At 39.0% G+C, this 25,808-nt stretch overlaps 1 protein-coding gene across 2 annotated transcripts; it reads left to right on the forward strand.

Annotated features, from left to right (window-relative positions):
* Window positions 1-84: 84 nt before the first annotated feature.
* On the forward strand, window positions 85-25,709 carry DNAJB4 (DnaJ heat shock protein family (Hsp40) member B4). Of its 2 annotated transcripts, none has more exons than XM_080406936.1 (4): window positions 85-252; window positions 18,175-18,462; window positions 21,330-21,904; window positions 23,499-25,709. In XM_080406936.1, exons 2-4 carry the CDS (start codon window positions 18,252-18,254, stop codon window positions 23,730-23,732), a joined length of 1,020 nt encoding a protein of 339 aa, XP_080263062.1. In that variant the 5' UTR covers window positions 85-252; window positions 18,175-18,251; the 3' UTR covers window positions 23,733-25,709. The 2 variants fall into 2 exon arrangements, with proteins under 2 accessions (XP_080263062.1, XP_080263063.1); XM_080406937.1 differs by lacking the exon at window positions 85-252 and adding an exon at window positions 11,285-18,097.
* The last annotated feature ends 99 nt before the right edge of the window (window positions 25,710-25,808 follow it).

Below are 25,808 nucleotides of genomic sequence, written 5' to 3' on the forward strand. Positions count from 1 at the left end.
GGGGGCGGTGAGCTCGCGATTTTTCCGTAGCGGTACGAGCGGTTAGAGACGCCGGTGATAGGGCTCGGGGCGTCACGTGGTACGAGGGGAAGGCGGGGGCGGGGGAGCGCTGCGCACCGCTCGCGGCGCTGCGGGTGGATCTCGCGTGACTTGGTTTCGGACCGTGGGTGCGCGAGTGGGAGCTGTGCCTGGGGCGCGGAGGCTGCCGGGAGCGAGCTTGGCCCGGGGGGCGTCTGAGGCGGTGACAGTTGGGTGAGTGCGTGAGGGAGGTAATGGGAGGGGGCCCCAGGGCGACCGGCGCTGCTGCGGCTTGGCCGCCTGCCCGCGCTAGGCTGCGCCTGGGGAGGCTCTGTGCCTTCCCGGCTGGTTCCTGGGCTGGTGGGATACTGCCCTGAGCCCCGAGCGGAGCAGACAGTCGGGCTGTTTCCCGCCTCAGCGCAGCGGTGCCCTGTGGAGGGGCTCCCCGTAACGCCGTGCCGTGGCGCCTGGCGTTGTGCGGCCGCCTGGCGCTGCCAGTGTCCCCGCTATGGAAAATAACCAGGCTCCATTTCCGGGGGAGCAGCCTCGGCGCCTAGTGCTGGAGGCTTAACGGGAGCGGGAGAGCCCAGGGCCGCCTGGTCGGGCTTGTTGCCGAGCCCCGCGGAGAGGCAGAGCCGCGGAGCCGGGGGGCAGAGCGGGCGCCGCGCCTCCCCGCCCCGGGCCGGCCTGTCACCGCCGCGTCCCCTCGGGCGCCCGTTCGGAACGGCTTTTCGGCCCTGCACCGCCCCGCGGGACGGGGCCTGCCTTTTCGTTGCACCTTTCGGGGAGCTTCGCTGGTCTCTTCGTGCAGCGTCCGCGATTGTTTATTTCTTAGTTGAAAATGGGCGCTGTTACTGTACAGTTTTTACAGTTGCGGGGATTTTTTTCTTCGCTGCGCAAGCACAAGCTTTAACGAACAATTGGAGCTAGTAATGCTTTAATCTAGGCCCTGTTTAGGTCCTGTGACCTGGTGGGGATGAACTGTCATGCTGAATATGGATAACTGTTGCAAAGGCTTTGCATCTAGATAAGGTCATAGAATATCTACTTAGCTGTCATAGCAGTACGGACTAGATAATACTGAAGGGGAGCTAAGCACTACGACTACTTTCTGTATTGCTTTGAGGGCAGGCTTTGCAGTTTTTTAAGAGTTTATTTATACGCGTCGATCTGTAGCTTCTTTGTGGGCTCTTCCATATTTTTTTCTTAAATATACTTGTTTTTTAAATGAAGTGTAGGAGGTCTTTTCCAACCTAAATGAGTCTCTGTTTCTCTGTTGTCAGTACTTTTAATTAAGGGACGGTTGTTTTGGACTTTGCCTAGTTTTGGACTATGCGCAGTAAGTGAGAAACTCTGTTGAAGTTGTAGAAGAAAATGCGCCTTGGCGAGCCCTGTAGTTCCATGCTGCCTTAAGGAGTTCCTGGTTTCTCCTTGGTCCCTTCAGTTCTGGCTGTTTATAAATGGGATCATTCGAGCAGACCTTAAGACACAGTGCTGCTGCTGAGGTCGGGTTACCCTGCATCTCCAGTCCAGATAACGCTAGCAAAGGAGGCTGAAAACGTGTGCTAGATTTTTTTCCCTTCTGTAAAACTTTTGAAGTAGTATAGCTCAAAAGAGTTTTAAGATTAATATATTCCAGAACATTAAAATTCCTCCATGCTTCTAGGCAGATTGCAGTGTATAATTAGAGGTAGGTGAAACTTGCTGCCGTGATACTTCTGCTGAAAAGGCCTGTTCAGAAGAACTAGCATATACTTTCCATTAATGTAGCTGTATTAGTGGTGGAGGGGGAAGCAAAAATAGGTTTGGAAAGTGGAAACTTAATTTTTATGCTTGACTGTGCTATTTCTAAACAATAATTTGACCTTGAACTATTTTTTTTCATTTCCTTTGTTGCTGAGAATTTGACTATGTATACCAGGCTTGTTATGCAATAGTAGTTGACTATGATGCATCTATGCTAATGCTGGCTACTGGCTATGTCTTTTATGGCTCTTCACTTACTAAAGATGTGGAGCATCTATGTACTTTGCTTTTTATTGTTACAAAATGGGCTAATGATTCTTTGCTAAGTTCTGTGAGACAAGCCGGTAGCTGTATAACACTGATGATATTTTAAAGCAGTTATAGTGCCGTGGATGCACAAACAAACCACAGTTATATTTTTAATATATTTTTTTAATCAGATACTGTGTTTACGAGGGAGTTCGTTCTTCTGCCAAAAGGTATTCGGGGTACTTCTAAATATAAGCTAGTTTCAGGTATTGCGAAAACATAGATGTAAAAGTGTGGAACTGACTCTGTCTAAGCTGAGGCACTTCAGTACATGCTTGCATTTTCTTTTCTGTTGTTTCTTTCCCTTTAATAATTGACTCCAACTTTGGTCTGTGGTGACCAGAGCAAAGAATAAGGCAGTTGTGAAGGAAGTGGTTAGCTAGGGTTATAAAGGATTACATTTCTTGTAAAGTTGATTCTGCAACAATCTGGGTAGTGTGTTTTGTTTAGCTTTGCCTTAGTGCCTAAATACCTGTACAGGAAAACTGATTACAGTCTTTTAACTATCAGAGAAGAATATCCATTGTGATCTTTTTAAATCTGCCTGCTATGCTTTCTGCAAGTCATTGCTGGTGTGGGGAAATGGGCAATTTGCAATTGGTTTCTGATGATTTCATCACTTTGGGAGATAGAGGTCAACTGATTCAGATCCTAACTGTCAGCTGGTGCTCCTGCACTGGCAAAGAGCGTCCAGGATCTGCAATATTATCAGTAAAAAATTCCCTTAAGTAACTACTGAAGAGAAGATTAATCATGTGCTCTGTATATGCTGTTTTTTTATGACCTTTCATATTTACTACATGTGCACTGAAGTAAAAATTAATAATTTCAGATCCACAATTTGGATCTGAAAGAGAACATGCTGGTGGGGAAATCATAATACTAAAGCATAACTTAAACTGTCTACAATCTATACAATGCTCATAATTAAGTTTTCTTATGAGAGAGATGAGGTCAAGGGGAACAGTTTTTAGTACTGAAACAGTAAGATCACTGTGTAGAATTCACCACCCTAAATGATCCAAGTGATAGTCAGCTGTGTCTTCCTAGTCAACACATACTCCTATTATGCTTCGTTCCAGACAAATGCAGAAGCATGGGTTGATACAGAGAAATTAGAGGGGTTAAGAAAACTTATTTGTGGGAGAGGAACAGCAGTCTGCTCTGCTGCAGCTGCTGTCACATCTGCCTTTCCTTCGGTGACGCTAATGCAGCTTTCGTCTTGGCTTTTGGGGGAAGGGCAGGAGTGAATTTGCTCCCTAAGCCCATAGCTAGGCCCTTGTGAACCAACTTTTATATATTATGTTTCCAAAAAATGCAGATCTGTGGGGAGTTTTGGCTTGCATTTAGTTGTGCTGCTTTTCTTAGCAAAAAAGTTTTACTGTATCAAGTATTTGAAGAAAAGCTGTGTAGCTATTGTAGATTCTTTAGAATACCTGTCTTGCACATTTTACTCTTGTGAATCTTATTTCAAATGGATTTGATTTAAAGTTAGAAGTGGGATGGAGCTGCTGAAAGGAAATTTAATAGTAAAACTTAAAAGGGAAGAAGGGGTCTTAGCCCCAAGGTTTCTGTTGAGGTCTACCAGCAAATTTGATTTTGGGCTTGGGGGCAGTTGAGCAATAAAAGATTATTACGACCTAGCCTCTAGAATTTTGACTAGCTTAAAGAAGGCTATCAAATTGCATTAGGCCACCATTGCGTTAGGTGTGTCACAGGTACAGAAGGATAAATCAGAACATGCACTTCTTCCTTAAATACAGCCGCAGTATGCAGTGAGGCAGCACAGATCGCCATATAGAAAGAATGTAGTGCAAAAAGGCAGCTGGATAATATTAGTCAGCGTGATAATGTGGTCGTCAGTCTTCAGTGTCAGAGTTGTTCAAGGGGGTTGGATGGTTTTGTGTGGATGTCATGGGAAGGAAGGCTTTGAGAGTGCAGATAGTTTGTTTGCTGTTAACATCTGCAAAACACCTCCCAGATGGGGGAGAATGAGGGGGAGAAAAAGTGTGAAAAGCCTTGCTTGAAATAAGTGGTTTAGTGGAGCTAGGCATGGAAGTTGATGTGAATAGGGATTAAGAAAGGCAGAGATGGGGACTGAGGGACTTTGAAAGAGAGAACAAATAATTAATGCAGTAGCTGTAGAGGCTAGAAGTGCTTAATGTATCAGTCTATCAGCAAAGCACTGAACAATGTGCATTCAGGTCCTGTTAATAAGTGTGTAAATTACATAGCTTGTTGAATTAAGGCAGTAATGTTCAAAATTTTCATCTTGGAAGTGGGAAAAGCCTGATTAGTTTCAAGAGATTGGTGTATTTCCCTATTATGTAGGCCCAATTCCTGGTAGTATTCTTTCTGATACTGTTTAATTGCAGCTAACAACTATATTTGTTACTTTGTGACTCAGAGCACCTTTTTTTTAAACCAGATTGTGCCTATATTATAGTGTCAATTAAGAAGACAAGCATAAAAGATAAATCTTTTCTGAGGGTGAGTAATGAAAAATGGAAGAGATGGGTTAAAAGCTCCAAATGACTAATCCCTTCATTCCACAAACCCATGATTATGACAAGCTAATCTAAACTTTATTGTAGGGGTTCCATGCATGTTTTGGGAAAAATAAAAGTTTGCAGTGAAGTTTATGAATGTGTAAGGGTATTTTTCTCTTTAAGAAATCAGTATCCAAAGGCACCTTAGAGAAAGCTCTAGTCTAACTATTCTTTCTTTATCTATTTGTGGTTAAAAGTATCTTGGTGTAACCATCAAAAGCCCAGCTGTGTTGAAAAATGAGCTCTCAACAACGCTGCATAGACTTGGAAAGGGATGAATGTTGCTGGCTTAATCTCAGATATCACTTAGAAAAAAATCATTGATGTGGATGTCATGATATGACTTGATGTGAAGAGCAAGAAAACAGGAGGTTCTGGAAGTTTAAACAACAAAAAAATACACCTGTAAACCTATGGATTGGTATATTGGTATTTTCTGTATGTAAAGAGGAGGTCTTCTACTTCGTTTGTACAGATTGTTACCTGTTAGGAATCCTGTCAGTGAACTGATTCTGTGTAATGTTTTCATTAAATAGTCATGGAAATGGCAATTTTTATTTGCAGGTGGCCTCTACTTCATCGCTGTTCTTTGTACTGCATTTTTTCAGGAGGGGCAAGGAGAAGGTTGAAAATGTTGCTTTGTACAGTGAAATGTCTTTCTAGAAAATGCTGCCATGCAAAGGTTGAACTTTTGTTATGAGTTTGAGTGAAATTTTTCATGAAACTAGAATTTCTATAGTCTGTTAGTACAGTAGCTGCTGAAATTTGCTATTGCTTTAAAATATTACCACTTTAGAAAACCTAGACATTTTCTGCTTAATTTTTCATCTTTCCTTGTTGTACCTTCTTTACCTTTTAATTAGGCATGCATCATTTAAGCTAGAGGAATAAAGTAATTTAAGTGATGAACTGCAAAATAGGTCTACTAAACTGCCCACTTCCGTCTTCTTTTCCCAAAACTCTCACAGGTTGGCTCGGGGGTAACTAACAACACATAAGAAACCTGATTTGAGCTATGGGATATGGTTGAAACATTTGAAAGACTAATGAGCAACTATTTTTGACTTCTGTTACAGCTGACTCTTGTAAATATAGCTAGGGCTGCCTGTTTTTGTCTTCTGTAGGTGAACAGAAGTACGTTCTTATTGACATGTGTTCTTTCAGGTTAGAGTTGTTCTAACATCTGCTTTTCAAATGTCTTTGTCCAACAGTTCAGCTTGTGTTTTCAGCCTTGCAAGTAAAACTATCTGCGTGAATCAGAGCAGTTGGGTGGGATTTTGACGAGTACACTCTGGAAAAAGCATCTAGTGTGACCATCTCCTTTTGCTTATGTAAGAACAGTGTGATCACATGTTCATAGCAAAAATGTGTGCAGTTCCTTATTTAGTAATGCATCAATAACCTTCATCTTGTTTGAGTACAACAGCAATTAAACACAATATAATGTAGCTGAGTCACTTTTCCAAGTAGATTTATTTATTTTGCATTTTTTCTTTGTATCAAGACTGAGAAAATAGTTTATTTTCTACTGGAAACTATTAATTTTTCTCATTATTACAGGAAAAAAGTAGAGCATTGATAGGGATTGTGCAGGCATCTTCCACCTACCCTTCACTTTTCCTCCTTTTACATGTGGCCCATAACTGTGATTATGTTTATTCAGTTTTTTTTCTCTCAACTGTTCTGTTTACCGATAGCTTTTTAATTATGTCAGGGGGGGAAAGAAACACTAATACTTTTGCAAGAAGAAAATATAATGTACAAACATGACTTTTGTCTTTTTCTTAATTATGGAACATGACTGAAATAGTGCTACAACTCTACATAAGCCTATCAGTCTTCAGTATAAACCTATATAATCTTCACCTTTAGCAAAATATTTCTATAATGTGTTATGTTCCACTGATGAATGTTCCAAACTGGCAGTGTTTGGGGACTTTTTTTTTTAAATAGAATGGATCCAAATACATAGTGATATGCTGAGGATCATTGAAAAGAAAGACTTCAGGTTTAGATAGGTTACATGAGTCATGCCAGTGCCAGCTTCCCAGAGGATTTTAGCAAGAGCTAACCTGTAAGGACTATCTTTGTTCTACAGGAGCCCTGAGTTCTCGGCTGCTGTCTCTTTGCTGAGACAGCAGGTTGTTAATTATATTATTTGGTGGAAGAAACTCCTTAAAATTCCTTTGCTGTGTGTGTGAAGGAATTTGAGTGAAGGAATTACTACCATACTTAAGGTAAATGCCAGTAAATTGTCATAGGTGGTGGATACCCTCCCTTTTCTACAGGTGAAAGGCTAAAAGAGGAGCTGTTGTATGCTGCTTCCGTTGAAACAAATAGTCTGCACATCCTAATGTTTCCTGGGTGATAGGTAGTTGTGATAACTTTATATAAGGTATTGAAATAAATGCGTTTAAAAAGCCTTTTAAAAAAATCTTTTTTTTCGTTTCAATTTCTTGAAGGAAAGTCAGCAAGGGTTATTGTGGAAACTAGCACTATTTTTCCATTGTCCTTTTCCTGTTAATCAGTACATAGCACTACTATTAGGTCACAGAAGTTCTTTAACACCAGAATGCATTTGGTGGAAGAATGGCAGGGAGCCAGTCATGGTTCCCAGAGTCTGAGCTGGCCTTGTGTCCACTCTCAGGGAGCCCAGAGCAAATGTTACTTTGGTTTGTGCCAGCTGGCCCGGGTCCGTGGGCTGAATGCTGGATGCAGGAGGAGTAGTATATGAGCTGGCTATTCTTTCTCTATAGTTTTAGGGAGACTTTTGCCCCTTCTGTGCTGCAAGACTGGGGCTGAATCCATTGAATGTTATTGTTAAGCATCACTTTTACTGAAAACAGGAATATTAGAAACATCTTTACAAGTGTTACTAAATAGCTGTTTTTAAAAAGTCTGTTTATTATAAACAGCACCCCTCTTTATTTGACTTATGTGGAAAACAGTACAGATGAACTTAATATTCATTGCTTATTTTCCAAGTTTTGTATTAAAAATCTGCAGGTAGGGAAATGAGGGTAGATGTCTACGCATCTTTTCAGGGTTTTCTTTGGTGTGTGTGAATTGTGCGAGAGCATACAAGCAACTGATACTTTGTGTCATAGGAACAGATGAAGAGGTGGTACGAGAGAGAGCATGGTTGCAAGTGGTACCATAGCTTGTACTTTCAAGTCAATTTTAAGTAACATGCCTCTAGTGTAGGTACACTTAAAAAACCCAACAAACCAACACAAAAAACAAACCAACAAAACATTAACCTCCAATAAACACAAACCAAAAAAGCTCCCACCAACCGTTCTTGTCAGTGCTAATCAGTAAGTTCAGTGTTTTTTTGGAAAGACACAAAACCGATAGTGCAGTTGTATGACAAGGAAGCATGCTAGAACTAACATGTTAGTTGGAGCAGACCTCTAGCAGTTGGCTGAACTTGAGTTCTGAGTTGGCTGAGTTTGGGCAACATCTGTGTGTCACTGAGGTTGATTGCATAGTGCCAATGGTTGCATTTTAAGCTTCTGTGTTTTTTAAAAAGTGTTCATTCTTTAGAAGGTGAAAGTGGCTGAGTTGCATTATATTGAGATTCTAATTACTTTAATGAGGGTGCTTATGTCCATTAAGTGTTCTGTTTAGCTCAGTAATTTGCATTCAAAAGTGGCCATAAGTAGATGCTTCAGGGAAAGTTAGAACAAAGCAAACAATTGATCCTCTTTTCTACCTTCCTAGAATTCCTGCTCTGTCAAGAAACGTGCAGTGGATCTCTTATATAGTATTTTTTCAATGTCCCGCTGAAACAACTTTTGAGTTTCCAGTGTCCTTTGGCAGAGAATTCTATCACTTGTAGAACTTCTTAATTTTATGGTAGAAACTGGCTTCTGCTAGTTTCACATGGTGTCTCTGGCTTAGGTAGGAGTAGTCCATGAACAGTTCATGCCTCCTCTGCCTCCTCCTTTAGCCATCATTTGTAGGCCTCTGTAATTGAAATTTTTTTTTTTAGACTGAAGAACTCATGTTGCCTCAATTGTTTCTCACATGGAATCATTACTATATCTTTGATCGTCTTTCATGATCCTTTTCTGAACACTTTTTTACAAAAAGAACATTATACTTGGTTTTGGGGAGTTGAGGGGAACAGAACTGCACAGTGTTATGGTGTAGAGGTACTATTGGTACTATATTGTTCATATGATACATTAATAGGTTTTTCTGGTTTTTTTTCTCTGTTCCTTTCCTAGCACCTCGTAAGACTTTATTTGCTTTTTTTTCCTGGCTACCTAGCAATATTGTATTTTTGTTGACAGTGATCAGAATTAATCAGTAGTGGGTTTTTACCTTTTATAAACAGTATGCATTTTGTTATGTGGTATAATATTTATGCTGAGAAAACTAGCATGGAAGTCTGTGGCATACATATGAAGCATATGTATAACGAATAAAATACTCCTATGTGACAATATTGAATATGTATTCAGGGTCTGAGTATGTTAGCACTTGAGAATCTGAAAGACTTGTATTGCAGGAGTGTGATGTTTCTTAAAGCAGTTAGTGGAAAGGATGTAAAAGTTAATCAAATAAAAAGCAACTAGTATTGGAGGGAAGAAGCATTGAACAACTACGAAGTATTAAACTGTTCATTTTGTTATATAACCAACACGGGAAGGTTGATGGCATGGAGTCACAAACCTGACTGGTACAGTGTAATAAATGTGTGATTTAAGTCTAACTTAATTTGTATATGGGCTGTTTCAGTACAGAATTCCTGGAGGCCTGAATAATTTCCTGAGTGATAGCGGGATCAGCAGTCCTTTGGACAAAAACCTAGGCTTAGTATATGTAAAATTGAAAGTAGGAACTTTGACTACTGTTTTGGGATTATTTTTTTTTTCTTTCTTTGCTCCGAGCTGGTAACTTAATAGTAAATTGTGCAGAACTTGTGTTTCCTCCCAGAAAATATTCTGTTTTGACAACTTCAGCTTCCTTATGAATTTGATTTTTTTGTGGCAACAGTGAGAAGCTATTTCTTTTTACCAACACAATACACTTTTTCATATATATGTTTACAAAAGTATGTATGGCATCAATGTCATTAACTACTTGAAGGGTAGTCAGTGATGTGAGGGAACCTGTTCAGTGTTTTGCATTATTGGTATTTTTCCCGGTTGACCAATCAACTTGTTTTGAAGAAGGGTCCTTTGGCAGGAATTTGTGTGGGTGGAAATTGAAGCAGTGGTTGAATCTAAGTCAGGAATTGAAAAGCACTTGTGGAATCTGTTCTTTCAGAAGAGGGAAGGCTTAACCTCTTGATATAGTGTAAAAAACCTAAAACTCTGCTGCAGACAGAAACTGCACAGATAACATAAACATTAACACCCGAGAAAGAAGGAAGGGTGGGAGCTTAGCGCTTAGCATTTGGAGAAGGGATAGGTAGTACCGATGTAGATGAGCTCAACAAGAATGTAAATAAAGAGCCTTCTGATGTGGACGTGCTAACTGCTAAAAGAAAACAAACTAGGGTAAAATAATTGTGATAGTAATAGATCAGCGACTTCCTACTCAAATGGCCCCCACCCCAAAGAAGGTGGATCCTCCGCCCGGGGGTCATGCTGATACAGATTAAAACCAGCCGGGTGAGCACGTATTAGCTTGACACGTTAGAGTGGGCAATAAGGAAGGACTAATCGTTAGCTAGCAGGTGTTTTAAGATAACAGAAACTAAATAACAAAGACTTCTAATATATGCAAAGATAAACAAGAACTTCAGGTAACTGCCCAAGCAGATGAAAAGTATATCTGGAAGAGGCGCCAGAGGGAGGAGATTATGAATTTGTATAATAAATATCGGACCGCTTGTTGAAACGGTGTGCAAGTCGGGAGGAGCGATCCCCCTTGCACCTGGCGCCGCAGTAAACATACCTGCTTTGTAACTCTCCTCGAGTTGTAGAGCTCGATTCCGCACGTCACTGTAGATGCAAAACTTCTTGAGTTACTTTGTGCGTTACTTCGTGTGACCATACTTCGGATGCTTCCTTTTGGTTTTCTTTTTGTTTCCGTTCGTTTTTTTGATTGAAGTAATTACACTCTTCTGAAGTAAGGGGGTGGGGAGTGGGTGGGTGTGTGGTTAGTTGTGTTTTCATCCATGTAATACATCATAGCTGAGTCCTAAGAAGTCTGCCTACTTGCAAGAAGATGTTTCATTACCACTCGGTGCGGAAAGTTAAATGTGGAAAATTCTTCCAAGTGTATTTTTGTTCTTCAGCTATAGTAGAGGTTGTGACTTAGTAGACAGGAATCAGGTATGAGAAAGCAATTCTTTATGTTAATGACATATAAGTTTGCTATGTTGTGATGTGGCATCAGTGTGCATGTGTTACTAGTGTCTTAGTCATGTTTTTGAAGATAGTTGCGTTGCTTAAACTCCCCAGTTACCAAATTCTGACTTAGTTAAACAAGAATGTGCACAAAGTTTAGGTCAAGCCGACCCACCCTCTCCAGTCGTTAATGCTCTAGTACCCACTTTCTCAAGTCGTCAAACCGGATGACTGAAAGGACTTCTAGTCAGGGGAGTCAATTTTCGTGAAACAAAGAACAGCTAATGGTAAGAGGGGGTCTGCAGCAGAAAAAGCAGCCCAAGCTGGCTCTGGAGTTTGTGAAGCAGTGCAAAGCAAGGGATATGTGCAAGAACTTAGGTGGAGTAACGGGGCAAACAACGGGGTGAAGGGGCATAACTGCCCTGGCATGAAGACTCATACATACGCAAATAATTCTGAGAAATGTAATGAGTATGTATAACTGAGAACATAAAGTGGGACCGGCAAAATAGTTCTGCATGCATGTTAGGTGGAACGATCCCTCATGCACCCAGTGCCACAATAAATGCCTGCTTCTTAATACTACATTGAGGTTAGGGAGCTTTATTCCCGGATTTTGGTGACAGTTGTAATAGTCTTTAAAATAAAATCAACTTCAGACTTAGATAAGTTTTGTTTCTTTTTCTATTAATGTGTGTACTTCTACATAGGTCCTAATATATATAGGGGCGATCATAATTTTCTGAAGAACCCAACCCCATAACTTAATAAACAGTAGTAAGATTTAATGTGATTAATAAACATGATGGCCATTTTAAGTTGTGTATAGCATTTCTAGCTTTTGCTCTACTGTTGCAAAAGTAACAAGAACAATAAAACTAATTAAAAAAATCTACTGACAGTGCCTGCTGTCATGTAGATTTTCTGAATACAATTGAAGGCTGCATGAATCACAGGCTTAAAATTGATTTTGAAAGCTCAGAAGTGGTAAAAGTATATCTCTGGGTGACAGCAGTGTGCGTTTTGAGATTTAACATTTGCACTTGAGCTGTAAATTCATGTTGACTCTGGGATGTATATTGAAAGTAACTTTTCCCACAGAAGATGTTAAAAACATGTCCTTTGGCCTGTTGACAGGAGCATAATTTCTGTATATTCCAGTAACATTATAAACATTATTTTGAAGCAGGTACTACCAGTATAAAATGGAAGATATTTTTGTTGATGCTAGGGCTGGTGTAACTTGAATATAATGGATTTAATTGTCTTGGATAACTTTGTATGCTGCAGGGTTTTTAAATATCTCTTTTTGAACCAAAAATAATCAGACGAAATCTTTCCAGGCAATACTATGGACTTTGTAAATATAGAAAGTATACTAAATTTGTGTCCTGTGAAGTACTGTTTCACAGTGACTTGGAGATATCTCTAATGGAAGCCAGATATATTTGTAAAGCATGACTATACCTATCCCACTACATTTCTTCCTTTTTCATCTGTGAGATCAAAAGTCAACAGCTTTTAATGTAAGCTTCAATTGTCAGTGAATTGCATTAAATTGCACTGTTGCATTTGCTTCAGGAAGAAATTATGATGTATGTAGTATGCAAACTGGTAAATACTTCAGGGTGCTTTTCAGTTTGAATCTTACAAGTAAAATCTCTCAAAGGCAATGTGTAATATGAAAGTATAAAGTAAGTATGCTTTTTTACAAATTAAATGTCACTGGATTTGTTCATTTTTGAAAGCTTTTATGCATGTTTCACTTTCTTTTATGGTTATTTATTTAGACTTAAAATCAGCCCTAGAATCATTATGTACAATGACCTTTTTACTTCCATTGCAGTAGCATGTTTCTGCAGAGATCTGAACTAAAAATTTGATAAATTTGAGTAGTTAGTTTGGTATGAAGTACTTGACTAAAAGATGAAGCTTTTCTTTTAGGCCATCGTGTGATCAGAAAGAACTGTTGCACTCGCTTTGTATTTTGTGTTAGATATATAAGAAAAAATTAAAGTATTTGTTGCTTCTGTTGTGACTTCTAGAATTTATTTCTGTATATGAGATCTACTGAGTAGTGAAACTATTTAATGAAATCATGAATGGGTTTACCTGTACACAGGTCTTATTCATAGTCCAAAAGTGTAAATGTGGCTCAGTCAACTACATACAGTTAAAAGATGAGGAGGAGACAAGTAATTGTCCAAATTTTTTTTCTCTGGGAAAATAATGGATGATCTTACAGGAAATTTTACTATTGTGTATGGATGTGCTTTCTTCAAACCATTGTGGACAAATGACAGTTTATTCCGTTAATTAATGTGCGTTTGCAAATATAATACTTAATTGTGAAAGAGCTTAATCTGGGGAGGGATTTGGCTCCTCTGCCTTGACATTTACGTGCACATGTATATTTATAGATGTGATCTGTCTGGAATTTGCCTCTGTGGTTTTGTTTGCTCTTTAACTTGTTCTGTGATCTAGTCCTGTCTTTTTCAGTTTTGTTTCTGAGGTTTTTAATAGGTGAGGAATACAGAAGAAATGACTTAATTTAAAGGAAATAATAAGCATTCTTATTCACCTTCAGATACTTCCGGGAATAATGACACTTCTGCTTAGAAGCTTTTCCTTAAAATAACCTTATATTGGTGCTAATTTATGATTAATCTAGAATTTGAGTTCAGGGTGACTATTATTGTGAATATTTCCTTGATTTCTGTTGTTCTTATGAAGGCTTCTTTAAAGAAAGCAACTAATTCAAGGTTAATATTATTAATGCAGCTTTTCTAAGAGCTGGAAGTGGTGTGACCTTGCAGCCACTGTTCTGCTAAATTTATGATGTGTAACATTTGTCCATGTGTATGTGAGTTAAACTGCGGTTGTTCAGAGAGAATAATGGGAAAGATATTTTAAAGCAATAATTATTTCACTGAAATACTTACTTAAGTAGAGTACTGAATAGGAGTAGTCAAACTGTCTCAGAAGTGAAGGTGAACTGCTGAAGGAACTATTATCAGTTTCTTAGTGTGTATTTCATAAATAGTTTTAGATTAAACAAAATCTTGTGTTACAAAAGTGAATGTCACTTTCTCGGTTGTGACCAAAGAACACAGGAAATCCTTAGATTAGAGTGTGTTTGTATTAGGAAAGTTCTGTATGGTTTCAAAATTGTATTAAGTATTCATGAGAATGAATACATTTTTAAAATAAATTGTGTATCCTGCTCTTTAGTAATTTGTTACAGTTCAAGACACCATTTTTTTTTCGCCAGTCAACTTTAAAAAAGTTTGAGCTGAAATTGCCATTTTATTTATTTGTTTTGTGATTTGGACTGTAACAAATACCACTGGTATAAGGAAGCAGTGAACAAACACAGTCTGCTGATTTTCACAGTGCATAATAAGAGTACTCTAAAGTAACTTATAAGAACAGGAGGACATGTCTGAGACTGCCTAGTTTGACAGAAAATTGGTTTATAGAATTGACTATAAGCAAAAGATTCTTAGATACCGTTTGATACTACAGTGATAATAAAGTTTTTTCTCTGTATGCCTGAAACGGAACGCAGCTGTTTTATTTGAAGACTGTGTAAGCCAAGAACCGATGATATAGATGGTTAATTGATTCATAATGTGATGTATCAGTCAGAAAATAGTGATGTGGTAGAATGAGGAAGAGATGTAGCTAATTGGTGTCAGTTTATCTATTATGGTTTTGAGGTGGTGTCACATCCAAGTGCATTACTGGATTTGTGTGTCTGAGAAATTGCACTCATTCAGGAGTACTCTTAATCAAAGTCTTAGATTATAGCCTTAGTAATTTTATAGATAAGTAGTTTAGTGGCTTGCTCCTGGGAGGCTTGAGTAAGTTGCAAGATGCACTGCTGCTGGTTTGTCACAGCTGAGGCCAGCCCTGGCTACCTGTTTTGCCCTGTTAATGCTCCATAAGCAAATCCAGTTAAGAGCAACCACCCCCCCTTTTAGTAAAAGGTGAAAGTCCCAATGGGGGGTGAGCATGCATCCCTGTATGCCCCAATTAAAACTGTGCATGAGGAAGTGTGCGTATATTGCAGGTGCCTTTTGGTACTTGGACACAAGGTGTTAATCTCTGAAGAGGTGGCTGAAATACAAGGACTCTGGGAAATGGGTTTACTGACAGAATGCCCTGTGATGTTACTAAGTTCTACTACAAAAGGGGAAGGCCTTAAGGTAGGAATACAGGAACTTGTAAAGAACAAAATCCCATAAATGAGTTCATCTGTTGCACACTAGTGATGACCTTGCCTGTTTTTGTAGGGGACACTTATTCAAGCATTTAAACAAAAAATAAAAACCTTATTTAAACATATTGGAAGTGGTATCTTTTCACGGTATAGAAAAGTGCTTTTTTAAAAATACTTCCACTTCTAGGTGTATATGGTAATAAGAAAGATAGGACTATAGCAGTAAAAGTAATATTTAGGGTTTTTTTTTACCAAAAAAGCTGTTTTGCTTTCTGTCTATTTGTGCTTATTTGAAGGGACTGCAATGCCAGAAGTCCTTGTGGTGAGTACATGAAGATGTTTCCTTTATTTTCTTTTCTTAATAATTCTGAAGAGGAATATGGGATACAACAACAGAATGAACAATAAAAGAGTTGCAAAGATCAGATATTCAGGGTTCTAAAAATCTAGTAGCTGTGATTAATTATCTGTCCTTGAAACTGCACTAACACTAGAAGATTGGAAGGTATAAAAACTTGCCACATTACCAGATGGAGTTCACTGTCTGAAGTACTGGTATGATTGCATGTACCCAAATGATCATTAGCATGATCACGAGGTGTTAATCTTGTGCACGCTAGTCTTTTAATAATAATAACAACAATAATTATAAAAATAAAAAAAAAATCACTAATTGTGAAGGAGTCATATCTCTCAATCTCTCAAATTGTTTAAAGAACTTGATAAGCATGTGAGAGAAACTGCAGTCTACTAGTACTTCAAAAAGATCTCAGGTCATATGATAAAAGGAAGGTCTCTGGATGGAGAAGGAGGAATGTGCTTTCTGGAAGGAGGTGCTCCAGTTATCTATCAGGTCTTAGAAGATAGATTTCAGATTGTAAATTTTACTCTGACGTGAAGATCTCATGCAGGGCAGGAAGTAGAAGTAATGTAGTTATGGCTGTATATCTCGCTCAGAATCTTGAATAATTTTGGGTTTAGGGAGTATTTTACCTAATTAGGGTATAATTTGGCAGTTATGCCAGAATAGCATGTTCTCCTCTGTAGGGAGAGAAAGGATGCCTGAACAGTTACTCACTGTGATTGTAACAAAAAGTCACATTGTAAGTTTTGTTGTTACCAGATTTTTTCCTGTAAGTTTTGACATTCAAGGGGAAGAAACTTCTGATTTAAGAGGAAATCCTGATGATTGAGTCTTTTAAAGAAGCTTGAGAAATTAATTGCTATATTTTACAAAAGGGAGGGGAGGGGAAGGAAGCACTAAGCCTTGCTAATTGCAGCTCCTTTACTATTATTTTAATATTTAAGAGGAGACGTTGTAAGTGTTAATTCTTACACATACTTTATTTTTTAAACTAGCATATGCACCCACTGCTACTTTGATCAACTAGAAGTTGTGAAAACGTAGTGAAAAATACAGTCCTAAAACTAGTCCGAGCTATTGCTGTTTTGACAGTTCTATTATATGACAATACAGTGACACATACATCATGGAGTCCTTCTCTGACACTCACTGGTGGGAGTACTTCAAGTGATGTAAGTTATGTCCCCACCAGAGGTTGCTCAAACCATACCATGGAAGCACAGCTGAGCATAACAACTCCTTATACTGCTCGTTTTGCAAGAGAATTCAAGGCTGCTTTAAATCTTATTCTGTCAGTAGTGATGAAGTTTGTTTGCTGAAGTTCAGAGTATCGTAGCTGTTGGGTTTGGATGGTGATTTGTCATATTTGCATGGTTCCTTGACTGCTATATGCTACCTTTCTTAAACTTTTTCATCATTGAAAGGAAGGCAGTTGAGCCTAGTTGTCTTCATACAAGTAACTTCATAATTGAGCCTAGAAATGTTTTCATACTGATAACTTCTAGGTAGGACCAAAACTGCTGTATTTCAATACTTTGTTCCAGGGAGGAGCTGTTTTTCAAGCTATGCTAATCAGACTTGAAGTTTATTGCCATTCTGGCAAGTAGGGATAATTTCTTGCCCTATAGCTCTTAATTAACTAAGATCCAAAAGAAATCTTGCAGGTTGAAACTTCATACCATTCTCTCTAGAGAGCATGAGAAATACTGCAGTAGTAAAATTTCCACAATGTATTGTAAAACAGATGTGTAGGAACCACATTTCTGTCTATTAACAGAAATATCAGATGAAATCGATTGGCTTGATATATTGCCGTACTTGTATAATAGTCTTGATATTGCCTTTAGTGTAGAATGAGGCTGGGACTGAGGGGTAACAGTTTTGGTCCGTTTTAACCAAGTGGCTTTAGTTGCGGTAAACTGAGTGGTACTTTTTGCTCGGGATCGATGATTTCTTACTGCTTGATAGTAGTACGTGGCTGCAGGCAACTGTGATTGAGGATGGCTTCATTTTATTTTTAAAGAAATGAAGTTATGCTTTCTGAAGATTTGTAGTTAACTTAGGTGTAAAATACTTCTGTAGCCTTTGCTGGAAAGGGTGCAAATCCATGCTGAAATATTTGGAAAACAGTTATATGTACAGCTGTCTCTATAGAAACTGTGAAGTAAAATGCTATAATTACTTTATATGGGCTCTACTGCATTTCTGTTGGGACAGCTCTCTCTTTAGAGCTGACTGGATTCAGCCCTGGCGGTGAAAGGCACTGTATCACACTGCTAAACCTTTAAACTTTCTAGTTGCTTCAGAAGGGAAGAAAAATAGAAGTTTAGCATTTTCTGTGTGTGTGTGTGTGCGTGCGTGCGCATGCGTGTGTATGAGAGTGAAAGCTGTGCAGACTGTTCAGCTGGGGCAGTCAGGGAAGTGACGTCCTGTATTATTTGTCGTTCTAGAAAGAGCGGAGACACGTACTGTAGATGGGAGGACTCTAAAGAGGGCTGTGTCTTGTCCAGTGTGTATAATTATTTACAAATGAGCAACGGGGGAAGGAATGAAATACGGAGCAGCTGTCTAGTGTTTCTTCAATGTATTGGAGAGTTTGTTGATTTATAACAGTTCTGTTTGTTTCAATTCCATATTTGATTTTTATTTTTCCTTCTCTAGCGCCTCGACGTTGCTAAGACACTGGACACTGCTTTCCTTATAGCAAGAAAAAAATCTGAATTCCTCCAACACTCGGGATGGGGAAAGATTATTATTCTATCCTGGGAATTGAAAAAGGGGCTTCTGAAGAAGACATCAAAAAGGCTTACAGAAAACAAGCACTTAAATGGCATCCAGATAAGAACAAATCTCCTCACGCAGAGGAAAAATTCAAGGAGGTTGCAGAAGCTTACGAAGTGCTGAGTGATCCCAAAAAGAGAGACATTTATGATCAGTTTGGGGAGGAAGGTATGTATGTGTCTGTTACACTCTGATCAGTCACTCTCATTAAGTTGAAGCAAAATAAACATAGATGACAGAAAAAGTCACGATATGTGTTGATTTTTAGGCAACGTATTTGTACTGCTTGAAGTTTCACTCATGAGCTTTTTAATGTAAAATGTAATGCGGAGCTTTAATGCTGATCTAGTTTTTATTTCTTGTTTTAATGTATTTTTATGGGGTTTTTTGAATCCCAGATACTTGACAGGCAAAAAGTTACTGAACTGAAAAAAATTCTGTGACCCATAAATAACTTTCTGGGATCTTTTACTGCTGTCGTCCCTTGCTATAGCACTTTTTGAGGTGCAGTTGAAAAGAGATGTATTCTTTTCTTAAATTTTTGCTGAAGGCTTGTCTGCTTGATCTAAACAGGGCAGTCCTTCTGAGCAGAAGCCCAGGTGTCCAGTCTGTAGTTGTCCTTGGCTTCTTGCCTGGAGAGGAAAGAATTTGGCTGATGTCATGAAATACCAGAACAATTTTTTAGCTTTAATTGTAAACAGTGATAACATGCCAAGAGAATGAGGCCTCAGAAATGTCATATTTATCCTAAAATGGTTATCTGGAGAGAATGACTATTTATTTTTGACCAATATGGCTTTCAGTCTTTTGATTGAGCAACAGAGGAAGTCATTAACATCCCTCCCCTTAACTGTATGGTATCAAAATTCTACATGAAATAATTACTTCCATTATGACCAGTAGGTCCACTCACTTATTGCTGTTCACTTAGGGCCATGGTTTTTGCTGATATGAAGGAGGAGACTTAAATAGCAGTACTTTGGGGAAATTTTGGGTTCTTATGAATACATAATAAAATTTGGTCCTCTGTCATCTGTAGGACTTAATACAATTGTTAGCATCCATAAATTCATGTAGAAGACCTTCAGCTTCTACAGAGGATGTAGGGTTTATTTGTCTTTTGTTCCGTTGCATGTATTCAAAGCTTTAGTGCTGTTACTGGAACATTCTAGGAAAAAAGTGTTTATGTAGATACCAGGGGCCTTTGTTGCCTCTTGGGTCTTTTGCCTTCTTGCACTTCTTCCTTCTTACCCCCTGCCTTCTTTCTGTATGTCATTGTAAACCTGTTTACTCTGTGGATTCATTTGCATTTTAGATTCCTGTGCAGCAACTCATGCCTATCTACTTTCCCAAAATATCATTTTAGTCACTTTTACCAAAGAGTTTAAAGTAAAGCATATAAAGCCTTTGGCATTCTGGTATTGCATACTTGAAGCCAGAGGTTCAAAACATAATTTCTGTTTATTTGAGGCATAATATTAAACCAAAGTATAATTTTTATAACGGTGAAGCTGGAAATACCTCCCGATGCCTCAGTTGCTCTCTTAAGCTCTTCAGTTGCATCTGTGAGTGTAACTAGTTGTGAAGGAAAGGCAGTGGGTGGGGTGGGAGGATGGAAGGAGGAAACCTCAGTGTTTTTACAGCCAGGAACTGGATGGACCTTCAGTAACTTTTGGCTTGCTGTTTCAGAAGGTTTTCTTCTACTACCACAGATTGAATCCACTGATCTGCTTGCTTGACCTTAACAGTTCTGTGACAGAAGGGTGTACTAGTACATGTTGCTAAGTACTTTTAATATGTTCTGGTATTGAGATGGGTAAAGCATTCTCATTCTAATGTCTTGCTTGGTTACTGTTGATAACCAGTATTAAGCTTATGCACAGAAGGTCTAAAAGAGTGATCCAAAAAACCCCACCAACCCCCTCTTTCAGATTTAGGGAATGCATACTTCACTAACGTAAGTCTTCACACTTTTATGGCTATGAAAGTAGAATAGCAGCCGTAGTGATGAGCTGCTGTGAGATACATTACAAGTTTAGACATAAAAGTTTCTTAAGAAGACTTTCAGTCTTTCATCTTAAAGATTTGAGAAGATATCCTAAAATAGTCAGTGCAGGAGAGCACTATTATGAGGAAATACTTAGAGATCACCTATTGGGACAGAGGCATTTAAGGAAAGTGATTTTAGCTGGGTTTGGAATGAGAGAGCAGGAAGTACAAGGGACTGTCCAGTGAGAACTGAGGGAAGACTTATTGGGAAGAAATGAGATGTAGGTCTCTCCTCCTGGCATATAGAAAAGAAAGAACATTCTATTTGAGAACATTCTGATTTTTTGCACAGAGGCTGTGACGTTATATACAAGATTTTTGAACCCAAATGGATCTTAGGAACTTCCATGCTATTTTTATTTGTGGCTGCATTGAAAAAGGGTTCCCAGGTTTCTTACCTATTTTGTATCATAGGAACACAAACTCTGATAGGTTTGGGATTATAAATTGAACGTTAAGGAAGCATATGGCTGCTTGACTATTGGCGTGTTACCTTTTACTCAGACTGAATCGCAGGAAAACAGAGGTAAAACTAATTAACACTCAGTTAAAGCTGAGCTACAGAAACTATGGAAAATGTTGCATATGATACTGCATAATTTTCCCCACAAGTGATCTTGTAGCGGGGTGCAACTCCCAACAGATTTTGCAGAACAAGAAAAGATCAAGTCAAGTAGACCTGTCTTCTGTTTTAAGATACGAGTTCTTTGAATAACTGGCTTCAATCACATGAAATAAAATTGGCACTGTCAGAATACATGCTCTTCTGAAATAGAATTCATTCCAGAGCTTCAGAAACTTTGTGGCTATTGAATTACTAGTTGGTACTGCATAGTCTGATGTTGAGTCCTCTTTGTAAAGGAGACCTTTCACTCTACTGCAAAGACCTTTTTGACTCATCAGTTCTGATATCATTACATTCTACAATAGGGAATCTTATACTAATACTGAATTTGTTTTTAACTTTGCTTATTTGTATTATTTAGGTCTGAAAGGAGGAGCTGGAGGACCAGACGGACAGGGTGGTACCTTCCGGTACTCATTCCATGGCGACCCACATGCTACATTTGCAGCTTTCTTTGGTGGCACAAATCCTTTTGAGATCTTCTTTGGAAGGAGGATGCCTGGTGGCAGAGACACTGAAGACATGGAAGTGGATGGTGATCCATTTGGGTCCTTCACTAGTTTTAGTATGAATGGTTTTCCAAGGGAAAGGAATACAGTTGGTAGCCAATTACGTCGTAAACAAGATCCCCCTGTAATCCATGAACTTAAAGTGTCATTGGAAGAGATTTATCATGGCTGCACGAAAAGGATGAGGATTTCACGTAAAAGGCTTAACCCAGATGGTAGAAGTGTCCGAACAGAGGACAAAATTCTTACTATTGAGATAAAAAGAGGATGGAAAGAAGGCACCAAAATCACTTTTCCAAAAGAAGGTGATGAAACACCCAACACAATTCCAGCTGATATTGTTTTTATCATTAAAGATAAACCTCACTCTCACTTCAAGAGAGATGGATCAAATATTATCTATCCTGTTAAGATCAGCTTAAGGGAGGTAAGTTTCTCTTTTGGTAGAACATTACAGTATGATACAGTGGCTCTGCTGCACAAGCTCTATGGCAGCAGTAAAGTTTTTGATTTTGTTTTTTAGTTAAGTTTCACTCTTGTAAAGTCAATATGTAGCTGCAAAGCACAGTTATTTATAGCGGTAGCAATAGCCATTTTGATAAAAATGGAGTATTATTTTAAGCTGTTTACTATTAGAGGTGGAAGAGTATGAGGGTGAGAGTGCAAGTTGGTATGTCTTAAATCTTTGTACTTCAACTTTCTAGATAAATATATATTAGGCTGAAGTAACAAACACAAACAGTTAAAGAATACATCCAATATAGTATGCTCCTTACTGCTGTGATGTGATTGCTACTTCTGTAGGACAAAGTAGAAATGTTTTAAATACTTTCACTGCGAACAAATTCTAAGTCTGCCTTTTTATGTCCTAACTTATTTGAGTGTGATTTCAAAGTACATAGAGATTGATTTCATGATTATAAATTATTGTGAACAGGTGTTAACAGGAGCTATATATAACAACAAAAATGGTATAGCTTTTTTAAATTCTGTTCCAAGTGAAAACACATTGGCTTTCAAAAAGAAATATCAGAAAAACACCTCAGCAGAGTTCTGAAGGGTCTGAAGCCTCGACAGGGTCATAATTTAAATGATAATGTAGATGAGCGTGTAGGTTGTTTTTTTTCTCCTTAATTAGCATTAGGTGGAGCAATAAACTCTTGCTTGTGTTAAAGCTCTTTGTGTACATTATGAGCTCCCTTCTTAAAGGATTCTTAACTAAAAATACATGGGAAGTGAGGTAAAACACCTAAAATAAGATGAGGGAGGGAGAAAAGACAACATTTAATGTTGATGCGAGTAATTTAGTTCCTTCATAGATAAAAGCCTGTTTAGACGCATTGTTATGTAAGTTGGACATAATCAGTATAGACTAAGTGTGCTGAATCAAGTGAAGTTGGAGGAATCAAAATGTTGTTATCGGAGATCCTAGTAATGAAAACAAACTATTGGATAAAGCAGGAGGAGGTCTGTGATCTTCTAATTTTGGTGCACCAAAATAGTTGTTTCCTTTTCTTTGAGCATCATGAATGCTTACCCAAGATGGCTGTGAAATTTGATATGCCTTTGCTTACAGACACTTAAATGTTGTTTTGCAGTTTGGAATAATATAGGTTGATAGTATATTGGAGTAAACTCCTGTACAATGTAAATAAAAAGTGGAACAGGACTCTAAATTTCCAATGGAAATGGAGAAGCTAGACATCTCTAGAGAAGTACGAGTGAAGAGTTCGCTCTGTGCCCACCTAGCTCATTATTTGATAAAGGCTCTGAAGGATATATAAGCTCAATTACCCTCCAGTGGCCATTGTGTAAGATTGGCAAATTCCATGATACTCAATGAAAAATTGAAGTCTTCCGTTTTTAAGAGAGGAACACTGTATTTGAATTTTGACATCTCTGTAGTGCACAGTGGAAATACTGTTCAGAATGCTAGTCTTTTCTAAATAATCCAAATTCAGTTACAGGTACAGATAAAGTTCTGACCAATTTCTTTTTCTCATGATACAATCTTTCTTTAGGCTTTGTGTGGCAGCTCTATCAACGTGCCAACGATAGAAGGAAGAACCATACCCATGACAGTAAATGAAGTTGTAAAGCCTGGAATGAGAAGAAGAATTATAGGATATGGTTTGCCATTTCCCAAAAATCCTGACCAACGTGGAGACTTAATTATAGAGTTTGAAGTAATTTTCCCAGATAACATTTCTCCAGCATCAAAAGAAGTACTTAGGCGAAATCTTCCAGTTTCATAAAACGAAGACTGTGTATGTCAACAGTTTAAATAGGACACTGGAAATGCAGAAGACTGGCAAGTCTGTGCTTTTAAAAGTGCAATCTGTAACAACTAGTGGAATATTTGGGGTTTTTTTTGTTTTTTTTTGTTTTGTGGGATGGGGGGAAATACTGTAATGCTGCATGAGAAGAAAAAGGTTAAGTATAAGTCATGCAGGTGACTTCTGCAGTAAAATTTACAGGAAAACCACTCATTTTATTTTAGATCTTCCTAATCAAAAAAAGTTATTCATTATTTTGTCTAATGTAAAATGTAGTCGGTTTTTACAAAGTCAGTACATATTTCAGATACAGTATTTGAGCCTCCAAGTACTTTATTTCTTATATCCCTACCCTATCTATAACATTACCCATTTGTACAGAAATTGGACATAGTAGTAGAAATATGCAAATGTATAAATAATATAAAGAGCAAAACATGAAAGATATCATTCTGGTATGTTGCCTTCCACTGCACAAAGCATAGGCTGGGAAAATTGGCTTAGACTCCTGAACCATCCCCCAGTGGAACGAAAGCATTTTCTTTATTGCCTCAGAGAATGTGTGAGGACTGCATTGTGAGTCTAGCAAAGGGCATGTGGCTTGAGGAGCAAGAGTAGCCATTTGCTATGGGATGGTTCCTCAGCCTTCAGGCAGAACAGCAAGAGGGGTTTCAGCAAGTACATAAACAGAAAATGGTGGGCCTGCTGTCAAACGGAGCAGGCAAGCTTGATGACAAATGACATGGAGAAGGCTGAGGTACTCAGTGCCTTCTTTGCGTCAGTCTCTACCAGTAAAACAAGCCTTCAGGAATTCCAGACCCCTGAGACCAGAGGGGAAGTCTGGAACCTCAGTGATGGAAGAGCAGATTAGGGTGCACCTAAACTGGAAGTCCATGAGCCTGACAGGTGGCATGTCTAAGTGCTGAGGGAGCTGGCTAATGCCATTGCAAGGCCACTCAGTTATCTTTGAATGGTCGTGGAGATCGGGAGATGTTCTGGTAGACTGGAAAAGAGCAAATATCACTCCTGTCTTCAAGAAAAGCAGGAAGGAAGATTTGGGGAGCTACAGGCCAGTCAGCTTCATTCACCTCAGTCCTTGGGAAGGTGATGGAGAAAATCTTCCTGGAAAGCATTTCCAAACAGAAGGACAAGGTGATCAGGAGTAGTCAGTATAGCTTTACAAAAGGGAAGTTGTGCTTGACCAACCTTGTTGCCCTCTACAGTGAGGTGACTAGCTATGTGGATGACCAGAGAACAGTCCATGTTGTTTACCTTTGACTTTAGTAAACAGACTGATAAAGTACAGGTTAGATAAGTGGAAAGTGAGGTGGAGTAAAACCTGGCCAAATGAGTGGGCACAGGGTGGGTGTAGTCAGTGGCACAAAGTCCAGTAGGAGGCAAGGCAGTAGTGGTGTACCCTATGGCTCAATACTGGGGCCAATACTATTCAGAATCTTCATTAATGACCTGGATTATGGGATGGGGTGCATCCTCAGTCAGTTTGCAAATCACGAAGCTGGGAGGAGTGGCTGGTAACCCTAGATGATGTACCACCTTTGAAAGGGACCTAAGTGGGTTGGAGAACTGGACTCTCACAGTGTTCAACAAGGGGGAATGCGAAGTCTTGCTCCGTGAGGAATAACCCAAGGCAGTAGTAGTACACCCTGGGAGCTGGGTGGCTGGAAAGCAGTTTTGCTGAGAAGGACCTTGGGGTCTGGGCGGATAACAAACTGACCATGAGCCCACAATGCACCCTTGTGGTGACAAAGGCCAAAGCTTTGCTAGCAGGCTGAGGGAGACAATCCTTTCTCTACTCAGCACTGATGAGGATGCATCTGGAGTACCGTGTCCAGTTCTGGGCTCCCCAGTACAAGGAGGATACAAACTTACTGGAACAGAACTAGCACAGGGCCATGTAGGAGCGGCTGAGAGAGCTGGAGCTCTTCAGCATGTAGAGAAGAAAAGGCTTTGGGGGGGATCTTTTAAATATAAATACCTGATGGGAGGGAATGGAGATGGGGGAGCCAGGCTTTTCTCACTAGCTCTCAGTGGTAG

This window comes from Falco punctatus (assembly GCF_963210335.1).
Source record: "Falco punctatus genome assembly, chromosome: 11".
Classification (NCBI taxonomy): domain Eukaryota; kingdom Metazoa; phylum Chordata; class Aves; order Falconiformes; family Falconidae; genus Falco; species Falco punctatus.

What these genes read in the sequence shown, in the direction of transcription:
- DNAJB4 (XM_080406936.1), top strand. Translation starts at nt 18,252, where the DNA reads ATGGGGAAAGATTATTATTCTATCCTGGGAATTGAAAAAGGGGCTTCT. An exon ending in TGATCAGTTTGGGGAGGAAG is followed by an intron (nt 18,463 to 21,329) that starts GTATGTATGTGT and finishes TGTATTATTTAG; the next exon opens with GTCTGAAAGGAGGAGCTGGA. An exon ending in TTAAGATCAGCTTAAGGGAG is followed by an intron (nt 21,905 to 23,498) that starts GTAAGTTTCTCT and finishes ATCTTTCTTTAG; the next exon opens with GCTTTGTGTGGCAGCTCTAT.